Raw genomic sequence first — 11,838 nt, forward strand, 5'->3', positions numbered from 1 at the left:
GCACACCCTGGGGGTAGAACATTCACACAACCCCCCAACGTTACCACGATATAGTCAGAGCACACTCTGTGGTCGGATCATACACACATACACACATCCCCACATCATTACCACGATATGGTCAGAGCACACTCTGTGGTCAGAGCATACATACATACACACATCCCCACATCATTACCACAATGTAGTCAGAGCACACTCTGTGGTCAGATCATACACACATCCCCACATCGTTACCACGACATAGTCAGAGCACACTCTGTGGTCAGATCATACACACACACACACACATCCCCACACTGTTACCATGATATAGTCAGAGCACACTCTGCGGTCGGATCATACACACATACAGACATCCCTGACTTACAATGGTTCACTTTTAATTTTTGATTTTATAATGGTACAAAATCAATGCATGCTCAGTAAAAGCCATACATTGAGTACCTATAAAACCTTTCTTTTCAGTACAGTATTCAATAAATTACGTGAGATATTCAACATTTTATAAAACAAGCTTTGTGTTAGATGATTTTGCCCAACTGTAGGCTAATGTAATTGTTCTGAGCACATATAAGGTAGGTTAGAGGTTAGGCTAAGCCAGAATGTTTGGTAGGCTAGGCATATTAGACACATTTTTGACTTATAAGTTTTTTTTTTGAGATGGAGTTTCATTCTCGTCGCCCAGGCTGGAGTGCAGTGGCACTATCTTGGCTCACTGCAATCTCTGCCTCCTGGGTTCAGGCGATTCTCCTGCCTCAGCCTCTCGAGTAGCTGGGATTACAGGTGTATACCACCATACCTGGCTAATTTTTTGTACTTTTAGTAGAGATGGGGTTTCATCATGTTGGCCAGGCTGGTCTCAAACTCCTGACCTCAGGTGATCCACCCACCTCGGCCTCTAAAGTGCTGGGATTACAGGTGTGAGACACCACACCTGACCTAATATTTTCAATACTCCATATACCCTTTCCATATAGAAAGGATATATAAAGCTAATTTTATTTATTTATTTATTTGGAGACAGGGTCTCGCTCTGTTGCCCAGGCTGGAGTGTAGTGGCACAATCACAGCCCACTGCAGTCTCAACCTCCCTGGCTCAAACTACCCTCCCGCTTCAGCCTCCCAAGTAGCTGGGACTACAGGTATGCACCACCATGCCCGGTTAATTTTATTTTTATTTTTTGTAGAAACAGGGTCTTCACTATGTTGCCCAGGCTGGTCTCTTCCACCTGGGCACAAGTGATCCTCCTGTCTCAGCCTCCCAAAGTGCTGGGATTACAGACAGGAGTCACTATGCCTGGCAAGCTACTATTATTTATTTCAAAGACCAACAAAGTAGATAAAACTCAGGTCAGCCTATTAAAGAAAAAAGAGACAAAGCAAAATAAATATAAAACATGTAAATGAGAAAAGAGACATAACCAGGTAAACAGATTTAAAAATAACGGCATGATACACATTCACTCTATGGCAATATATATGAAAACCTAGGGGTGAGCCTGCTTCGTGGAGAGCATTTCAACGCCTCCAGCTGGTGACTAATCCAGGACTCAGCAAAGGGCAGGCTCCTGATGATGAGAGGTTTGCTGGAGGTTCTAAGAAAAGCTTCCTCATCTGAACTTCTAAAAATGACCTTCTCATCTTCTGGATTTTTTGGTGTGAATAAAATCCTGGAGCTGCAGTAGCCTTTTGCTGCTGGTCTAAGGACAAAACCAATGTGTGGAAAGTGCAAAGCCAGGAGAATCACATGAAGCCAGAACCTCGGAACTGCAACCCCAAACCTACCCTCCTTCTGAACTTCCAGTGATGTGAGCAAAATCTCCGGGCCACAGAAGCCCAAAGCATCCTATGATACCTACATCATGCCACAAAAAAAAAGACGACAGTTCTAAACATTTTTACAAGTTATAAAGCTTCAGAAAACAGAAGTCATGTGACTTTCTCTGGGGGTAGAAGGGACCTTTTTTTTAGTAAAAGGGGAAACCTATGAGCAACCAAGAAAAATACCCACCACTGACGCCATACAAATTTCAAATCCCAAATGGATTAAGCTCAAAGGACGGAGGACAGACTTGAAACAATGCTGGCAACACACGTCACAAAAACAAACAGACTTTTGGTCCAAAGGCTTCGACAAATTGATAAGAAGTACACAAGCGACCTAACATTCATGAGATTTCAGCTCACCAGCACTTTCCTACGGCCATCAAATGTACAGCCCTAAGCATGTGCATTCCCTCTGAGCAGCAATTTCTCCTCTGGGAATTGACACTGAGCATAGGATCCTAAACCTAGATAGAGTTTTATGCACAAAATGTTAATCTCAACATTCATAGATTAAAAACTGGGGCCAAGCATGGTGGCTCACGCCTGTAATCCCAGCACTTTGGGAGGCGGAGGCAGGCGGATCACTTGAGGCCAGGAGTTCCAGACCAGCCAGCCTGTCCAACATGGTGAAACCCCGTTTCTACTAAAAATACAAAAATTAGCCGGTATGGTAGCACGCACCTGTAGTCCCAGCTACTCAGGAGGCTGAGGCAGGAGAACTGTTTCAACCTGGGAGGCGGAGGTTGCAGTGAGGTCAGATCGTGCCACTGCACTCCAGCCTGGGCCAACAGAGCAAGACTCCGTCTCAAAACAAACCAAAACAACTCATCAAGCTGAACACTTAAGATCTGCATTCTATTGTATGTTAATTATATCTCAATAAAAAATAAACACACAAACAGTATACTTAAAACAAAACTGGGAAAATCTTGTCCCTAAACTCAAAGCACACAAGTCAGGAGTCAGGCAATAAAATGTTCTTCAGGGACAGTCTACTCTCAAGTGCCACATTTGTTGGGAAAATTCTCCCCTTCTCCCAGCCACCTCTGGGTGCACAACCCTCTCCTGCGTGCAGACCACAGTCTACTTCCTATCACTGGTAGATGCAGAGGTGGCCTCTCTCCCCAAGACAGCAGGGCCCTGGGGGGCGGCCTGGACGTCCTCAGTGTGTCCCCACTGCTTAAGTCCCAAACCCCATCAAGCAGGGCCCTATGACTATCAGAGCCCCTGAGAATCAGATGGTCACACCATTACCTCGGGGAAGGGTCCCTCCAGTCTCCCCTCTTGTTGGCTTTCTTGGCTCTGGAGAACTCGTTCACCCAAACGCTGCCAAACAAACCAAAGCTGACACGCAGCCACCTCCCAGCATCTCCTGCAGGGGCGTCTCCCTCCAAACACTCAGATTCATCCTCTCCCTGGGGGTTGAGCTCTGCAGACTGTGAGGATCCATCAAGCGTCTTCTGCCCGCTGGGCTCCCCGTCCTGCTTTGGGTCCACAGCCCCTTCCTTGTGCGCTTCTTTTTGTGGAGGCTCTGGCGGTGGGCTGCTGCCAGGGGGCTCCATTTCTTCATCTGGATCAAATCTAAGGAATAATTTCTTTCCATGGACCTGGAAAAAATGAACAGAGATCTAAGCCTCACAGACCCAGAGGGGAACGGGGGAACGCAGATATGTATCCTATTGCAAAGGTCTTCCTCCTCGCCCCTCGCGGAGAGCCTTCCCAAATGAAGTCTTTGGGTTCTGCTTTTTGCTCTTTTGCTCCAGTGGTGTGAGCAGTTCGCATGTGGTTTTCAAAGTGACCGGGAGCAAGTAGACTTAGTTGGCAGTGAAACAGACCCATGCTAGATGGCAGGACCACCCTGGACAACCTGAGGGGAATCGCTCCCAATTTTTTCATGCAGTAGCTAAGAAGTGAACATAAGTTGTCATTCCTTCATTTCATTCATAATACATTTTCTATGCCAGAAATAAGCAGTGCATGGGAATGCACACACACAGAGCAGCTAAAGACAACACACTATAAAACGGGGTACCCCACGCTACCCCCTCCACCAATGTATTGGACTTGATAAGAAAATTGTAATCAATAAAAATTAGATACTGAAACAAAATTGACCAATGAATCAAATCACCACTATAAAATGTACAAGGCAAAGGACCCACCTTATCTCACTGAAAATGATTTCAGTAGAAGAAAATAAATACAGAAAATGTGTGTAAATGGATGTTCTGGCTGCTTTGAGTTTCTTTTCTTTTTTTTTTTCAGACGGAGTCTTGCCTAGACTGGAGTGCAGTGGCACCATCTTGGCTCATTGTAGCCCCCATCTCCTGGGTTCAAGCGATTCTCTTGCCTCGGCTTCCCAAGTAGCTGGGACTATAGGTGAACACCACCACATCCAGCTAATTTTTACATATTTAGTAGAGACCGGGTCTCACCACATTAGTAAGGTTGGCCTCGAACTCCTGACCTCAAGTGATCTGCCTGTCTTGGCCTCCCAAAGTGTTGGGATTCCAGGCATGAGCCACCACACCCGGCCCTTGCTTTTAGTTTATTTTCATGTTACACCTCCTGATATGCAGCATGTATGCCTAGATTCCAGGATGTGTCAGTTCCACACAGCCTGAAATTCAGGCAGTCTTTCAAAGAGTATAAGCCAAAACATCTGGCATTAATACTGAAAATGCCTGTGTTACTTTTTTGACCACTACAGGTCTGTGCTTAAAGATCACTGTTCTGCTATGATCTTAAACTTGTTAATTAGCATACAAATTAATCTTGAAATCCTCTATACAAAAGAGCATTACCTTTCAAAATAATCCCAGAATAGCTTATCTGTAAATCTGAGCACAGATTGTTATTTGCCACATACTAGAAATGGTTTAACTGACCTACATAAAAAACAAATTGAGCAAGGATTTAAGTGGGCATAATAGAATCTGCTGCAGAAAATATTTCTTGGTATAAATTCACCAATGTTGATATAATTCTGATGAAAATAACTGTCAAATGCCCATGATGATCAAAACATTTACTAGGTCAAAAATGTCTAGGTCAAGATGTCCTCATACCCTCTTCAACTATGGCAATTTCTACTGTCCCTCTTTTAGGTTCCTGTGACATTGCAGCCACTTCAGTTCGCTAATCATTAATTAAGCTTATTCAATGTGCCTGGCAGTGTGCTAGGCTCCAAGGGCAAACAGATGAGTAAGGCGCTGCAATGGTTTGAATGTGTTCCCCAAAAAGTATGTGTCAGAAACTTAATCCCCAATGGCACAGTGGTAAGAGATGGCCCCTTTGAAATTAGGCCATAGAGCTCTGACCTCCTGAATGGAATAATGCCAACTGCAAATGACACGGCAAGATGCCAATGCCATGCCCTTGGACTTTGCATGTTCCAGAACTGTGAGCTCTATAGACTTCTATTGTTTATAAATTACCCAGTCTCAAATATTCTGTAATAGCAGCAAAAATAGATTACAACAATCTCCAATGTTCCCTCATCTGTGACATGGGTGAACTTTGAGGACTTTATACCAAGTGAAATAAGCCAGTCAAAAAAACTCCAAATACTGTATAACTGTATAATTCCACTGATACGAGGTAGCTGGGGGAGTAAATTTCAGAGAGACAGAAAGTAGAAAGGTGATTGCCAGGAGCTGCGGGAAGGGAGGAAAGGGAGAGTTAGTGTTCAACAGGCATGGCGTTTCAGCTTGGGGAGATAAAAAAGTTCAGGCAAACTGTTACACAACGTGAATATACTTAACATTACTGAACTACGTACTTTAAAATGGTTAAGATAGCAAATTTTGTTATGTGTTTTTCATCACAATTTTTAAAAAAATTTAAAAGGCGGCCGGGCGCGGTGGCTCACGCCTGTAATCTCAGCACTTTGGGAGGCCAAGGCCAGCGGATCACGAGGTCAATAGATCGAGACCATGGTGAAAGCCTGTCTCTACTAAAAATACAAAAAAATTAGCCGGGCGCTGTGGCGGGCACCTGTAGTCCCAGCTATTCGAGAGGCTGAGGCAGGAGAATGGCGTGAATCCGGGAGGTGGAGCTTGCAGTGAGCCGAGATTGCACCACTGCACTCCAGTCTGAGAGACAGAGCGAGACTCCGTCTCAAAAAAAAAAAAAAAAAAAAAAATGTAAAACGTGGTGGGGGTGGGAGGGGGACAAGTATGAAAACAGATACTACAAGAGCATGGAGAAAAGTGTGGGTAGGCCAGGCACAGTGGCTCATGCTTGTAATCCCTGCACTCTGGAGGCCAAGATAAGAGGATTGCTTGAGCCCAGGAGTTCGAGACCAGCCTGGGTAACAAAGTGACACCCCCATCTGTACAAAAAAAAAAAAAAAAAGAAAAGTGTGGGTAGAAGCAGAGGTGGCACACAGAAGAAGAGCCTACACCATGAGGGGAGCTGGCAGTTACCTGGGCTGGGCTTCACAAGAAGAGTGGAAGGCAGAGGAGACAGGGAGTCCCCAGCGGAGGGGACACACCTGAACGCAGAGGTGGAAACCCCACACTGGGAGGGGAGCTCCTGGTCAGACACAGTAGCTAGGGTGTGCGCTGTCAGCACTGCTCCCAACAAACCCGCCACAGGAACCAAAGAGCTCTAAACCCTTGGGATCAAGAGGAGGAGCAGACAGGAGATACAAATTCCCTCCAGAAGATGAGGAACAGGCACAGGAAGGGTAACTGACGGGAGGCAGAGCAGAGACCCCTGCTGCAGCAGAGGGGGACCCCAAGGAAGAGGCAACCCAGGGAACCTACCCACCCTGAACCCAGGTGAGCTGGAGATAGGCCCCAGGTGCTATGGCAAGAGGTTAAAAATGGAAGGATTGGTCCTCATACACTGCTGGGGGACGATAAAATGGTGCAGCTGCTTTGTAAAACACTATGGAAGAGACTAAAAAAGTTAAACATACTATATAGTCCAGCAATTTCACTCCTAGGAATAGTCTCAAGAGAAATGGAAACATACGTCTACACCAATACTTGCACATGAATGCCCACAGCAGCATTATCCATAGAAGTCAAAGAGTTGAAACAATCTGAATGTCCATCAGCTGATGACTGGACATCACTGACTATAAAATGTATGATGTGGTTTGGCTGTGTCCCCACCCAAATCTCAGCTTGAATTTTAGCTCCTATAATTCCCATGTGTTGTTGGGGGGACCCGATGGGAGGTAACTGAATCATGGGGGTGGGTTTTTTTCCCATGCTGTTCCCATGATAGTAAGTCTCACAAGATCTGATGGTTTTATAAAGGTCAGTTCCCTTGCACATGCTCTTTCTTGCCTGCTGCCATGTAAGACATGCCTTTGCTTCTCCTTTGCCTTCCACCATGATTGTGAGGACTCCCCAGACATATGGAACTGTGAGTCCATTAAAACTTTTCCCTTTATAAATTACCCAGTCTTGGTTATATCTTTATCAGCAGCATGAGAACAGACTAATACTGTAAACTGATATCCAGAGTGGGGTACTGCTATAAAGACACCCCAAAATGTGGAAGCAACTTTGGAACTGGTTAACAGGCAGAGGTTGGAACAGTCTGGAGGGCTCAGAAGAAGACAGGAAAATGTGGGAAAGTTTGGAACTTCCTAGAGACTTGTTGAATGGTTTTGATCAAAATGCTGACAGTGATATGGACAATAAGGCACAGGCTGAGGTGGTTTCAGATGGAGATGAGGAACTTGTAGGGAACTAGAGTAAAGGTGACTCTTGCTGTGCTAAGAGACTGGTGGCATTTTGCCCCTGCCCTAGAGATCTATGGAACTTTGAACTTGAGAGACATGATTATGGTATCTGGTGAAAGAAATTTCTTTTTTTTTTTGAGACAGAGTCTTACCCTGTCGTCCAGGCTGGAGTGCAGTGGCATGATCTAGGCTCACGGCATCCTCTGCCTCCCGGGTTCAAGTGATTTTTCTGCCTCAGCCTCCTGAGTAGCTGGGACTACAGGTGCTTGCCACCATGCCTGGCTAATTTTTGTATTTTTAGTAGAGACAGGGTTTCACCATATTGGCCAGGCTGGTCTCAAACTCCTGACCTTGTGATCTGCCCGCCTCGGCCTCCCAAAGTGCTGGGATTATAGGCATGAGCCACCACGCCCAGCTGGTGAAAGAAATTTCTAAGTGGCAAAGCATTCAAGAGGAAGCAGAGCACAAAAGTTTGAAAAATTTACAGCCTGATGATGCAGTAGAAAAGAAAAACCCATTTTCTGGGGAGAAATTCGAGCTGGCTGCAGAAATTTGCATAAGTAACTAGAAGTCAAATGCTAATCACTACGCCAACAAAGAAAATGTCTCCAGAGCATGTCAGAGACCTTCACGGCAGCCCCTCCCATCACAGGTCCAGATGCCTAGAAGGAAAAAATGGTTTCCTGGGCCAGGTCCAGGCCTCATTGCTGTATGCAGCCTAGGGGCTTGGTGCCTGGTGTCCCAGCCCCTCCAGTCATGGCTAAAAAAGGCCAATGCACAACCTAGGCTGCTGCTTCAGAGGGTACAAGCCCCAAGCCTTGGTGGTTTACATGTGGTGTTGAGCCTGCGGGTGCTCAGAAGTTAAGAATGGAGGTTTGGAAACCTTTACCTAGATTTCTAAGGATGTATGGAAACAACGGGATGTCCAGGCAGAGGTGTGCTGCAGGGGCAGAGCCCTTATTGAGAACCTCTGCTAGGGCAGTGCAGAAGGAAAATACAGGGTTAGAGCCCCAGGGCAGAGTTCCCACTGGGGCACTGCCTAGTAGAGCTGTGAGAAGAGGGCCACTGTGCTCCAGACCCCAGAATGGTGCCAATGTAAACGGGGCCAATGTACAACTCAGGCTGCTGCTTCAGAGGGTACAAGCCCCCAGCCTTGGTGGTGTACATGTGGTGTTGAGCCTGCGGGAGCACAGAAGTTAAGAATGGAGGTTTGGGAACCTCCACCTAGATTTCTGAGGGTGTATGGAAACGCCTGGATGTCCAGGCAGAGGTGTATTGCAGGGGTGGAACCCTCAGTGAGAACCTCTGCTAGGGCAGTGCAGAAGGGAAATGCAGGGTTAGAGCCCCGGTGCAGAGTTCCCACTGGGGCACTGCCTAGTAAAGCTATGAGAAGAGGGCCTCTGTCCTCCAGACCTCGGAATGGTAGATCCACTGACAGCTTGCAGCCTGCTCTGGAAAACCCACAGACCCTCAATGCCAGCCTGTGAAAGCAGCCAGGATGAGGGACTGTACCCTACAAAGCCACAGAGGCAGAGCTGCCAAGGTCGTGGGAGTCCACCTCTCATATCAGTGTGCCCTGGATGAGAGACATGCAGTCAAAGATCATTTTGGAGCTTTAAGATTTGACTGCCTTGCTGGATTTCAGACTTGCATGGGGCCTGTAGCCCCTTTGTTTTGGCCAATTTCTCCCATTTGAAACAGGTGTATTTACCCAATGCCTATACCCCCATTGTATCTAGGAAGTAACTAACTTGCTTTTGATTTTACAGGCCCATAGGTGAAAGGAACTTGCCTTTTCTCAGATGAGACTTTGGACTGTGGCCTTTTAAATTAATGCTGAAATGAACTAAGACTTTTGGGGACTGTTGGGAAGGCATGATTGGTTTTGAAACGTGAGGACATGTGCTTTGGAAGGGGCTGGGGGTGGAATAATATGGTTTGGCTGTGTCCCCAAATCTCATTATAACTCCCGTGATTCCCATGTGTTATGGGACGGACCCGGTGGGAGGTACCCAGTGGGAGGTAATTGAATCATGCGGGCTGTTCTCGTGATAGTAAGTAAGTCTCAAGATCTGATGGCTTTTTTTGTTTTTGTTTTTGTTTTAATTTTTAAGATGGAGTCTCGCTCTGTTGCCGAGGCTGGAGTGCAGTGGCGCGATCTCAGCTCACTGCAACCTCTGTCACCTGGGTTCAAGCAATTATCCTGCCTCAGCCTTCCAAGTAGCTGGGATTACAGGTGCCTGCCACCATGCCCAGCTAATTTGTGCATCTTTAGTAGAGATGGGGTTTCAACATGTTGGCCAGTCTGGTCTCAAACTCCTGACCTCAGGCGATCTGCCCACCTCTGCCTCCCAAAGTGCTGGGATTACAGGCATGAGCCACTACACCTGGCCTGATGGTTTTATAAATGGTAATTCCCCTGCACAAGCTCTCTTGCCTTCCACCATGTAGGATGTGCTTTTGTTTCCCCTTCGCCTTCTGCCATAATTGCAAGGCCTCCCCAGCAATGCAGAACTGTAAGTCCATTAAACCTCTTTCCTTAATAAACTACCCAGTCTTGGAAGGGGAGAGTGGAAGGAGCTTGTTTTCCAATGTTGCTCCTATACCGCCCTCGACTGTTCCATTACTGGAGTGGAGGGGGAAACCCTGAGTTGGAGTAGTCATTTTTCTCAGTCTGTTACGAGTAATCCAACACAACTCCTGATACAGAAAATGGAGAGCTGACAAGGAAAGGATGTGCCAGACAAACAGATGGCACAGGGTGGAGCCAAGCTCTCTCCTGCCTCATCAACTTGTCCTGCTCACTCTACCTCCATCAGCCTGCCTGTAACTGCTTCTCAAGCCTGAAATGCCCTTTCCTCCCTCTTCAGTTCACCGAAATCCTTCAGCCTTCAAGGCCCAACTCAAGTCCTACCTCCCACATCATCTCCAGGCCACTGGGACCTCTTCCTATCAGGGCCATTACCTGGGCCTTCATCATGTGCTCTGCCCTCCCCATTTAGTGTAGCTTAATAGTGTGGCCTGTGTCGACACAGGCCCTATGTTCTCAATGCAATTCTAAGTTCCTAGGGTCAGGGATCCACCCACCGGGAGAAGCAGGGAAGGGCGCTCACTTCAAAGCACTGCCAGGCAGCCCCCAAGGTTCCCTGCAACCTTAGGTTCCCTGCAACATGGGTTTTTGCTTGGTTTACCGGGAAAGCAGCTCCCAGTCCCGTCTACAGGTTCCTTCACTGCACATCCATCTGTCCACCCACTCACTTGCGAAATATTCTCTTACAGCCAGCTCTGTGGCAGACACCCTGGTAAGTGGTGGGGATCCAGAGACAAGAGACATAATCCTGCCCCTGCAAACCTCACAGGACAGTGTGTATAAAGAGGCCACAGTCCTGGAGGCCATGGGGCCCTGGGCTCTCACCTTTTCCTTGCCAGCCACCTGAGTTTGGGCTAAGTACTCCCTTCTCCGAGCCTCAGTCTCCAAAGGAATCAACTGTGGGTAAAGGGCTACAAGATCTCTTCCAGTTCTAACAAAAAACAGTTTTAAAACCTCTGTGTGTATGTGTTGCAGGGGTGGGGGTTGAGGGCAAGATGGAAGAAAGGGAACTAGTACTTATGGTGTGCCCATTATGTGCCAGGCATAAAGTCTACTTAAAACAACAATTTTAAGAGGTCAGTGGCTTATCTCCATTCTACAACAGAAGAAAGAGCTAAGAGATGAACATGCTTAAGAGCACACGGCTAAGCAGCAGCAGAGCTCATGAGTTCATCTGCAGGCACCGCCCCGTGCTTCCTATGTGCCAGCACTCAGCTAAGTGCTAGGGGCACAATACTGGCAAGGGGCAGCCCCTGCCCTCTGCATCTGTCCTGGCCCCTCAACAAGCAGAACAACTCAGTAAAAAGGGAAGAACAGGAGTAAGTACACGATATCCTGGAAGCAGAGATGGAGTCTCCTCCCCACGTAAAGCAGACAGGGCAGGCTTCTCTGAGGATGCAATGGCCAAGTGGAAGCTGGAAGACCAGGAATAACCATTATAAATTTGAGGGGACGGGGCAGAGTTGGGAGAAAAAGGAAGAAGTGATTGAGCAGGGGGCAGCAAGTCAAAACCACGGACAGAAAGACTAAGAAGAGCCACAGTCAGTTCCATCAATCAGAAGACAGGTTTTGGGCAAGATAAGAAGGCTAGAGAGGGAGGCAGGGGTCAGAAAACAGGGAACCCCATAAGCCCCTGGAAGGATGAGCTGCTTTGAACCTAGATCTGAAGGTTCTGCTCTTTTCTTTCTTTCTTTTTTTTTTTTTTTTTTTTTTTTTT

The 11,838-nt window shown here is 46.9% G+C and overlaps 1 protein-coding gene across 3 annotated transcripts in view; it reads right to left on the reverse strand.

Moving 5' to 3' along the window:
- The window catches only part of NEIL2 (nei like DNA glycosylase 2), a 20,180-nt gene that overhangs the window by 5,058 nt on the left and 3,284 nt on the right, over positions 1 to 11,838 (reverse strand). For all 3 annotated transcript variants that reach the window (XM_017883698.1, XM_017883700.1, XM_017883699.1), the window contains one exon: positions 3,085 to 3,437. In XM_017883698.1, coding sequence (XP_017739187.1) covers positions 3,085 to 3,437 — 353 coding nt within the window. The remainder of the gene's footprint in view (positions 1 to 3,084; positions 3,438 to 11,838) is intronic.

This window comes from Rhinopithecus bieti, unplaced genomic scaffold (assembly GCF_001698545.2).
Source record: "Rhinopithecus bieti isolate Rb0 unplaced genomic scaffold, ASM169854v2 scaffold_13857, whole genome shotgun sequence".
Classification (NCBI taxonomy): domain Eukaryota; kingdom Metazoa; phylum Chordata; class Mammalia; order Primates; family Cercopithecidae; genus Rhinopithecus; species Rhinopithecus bieti.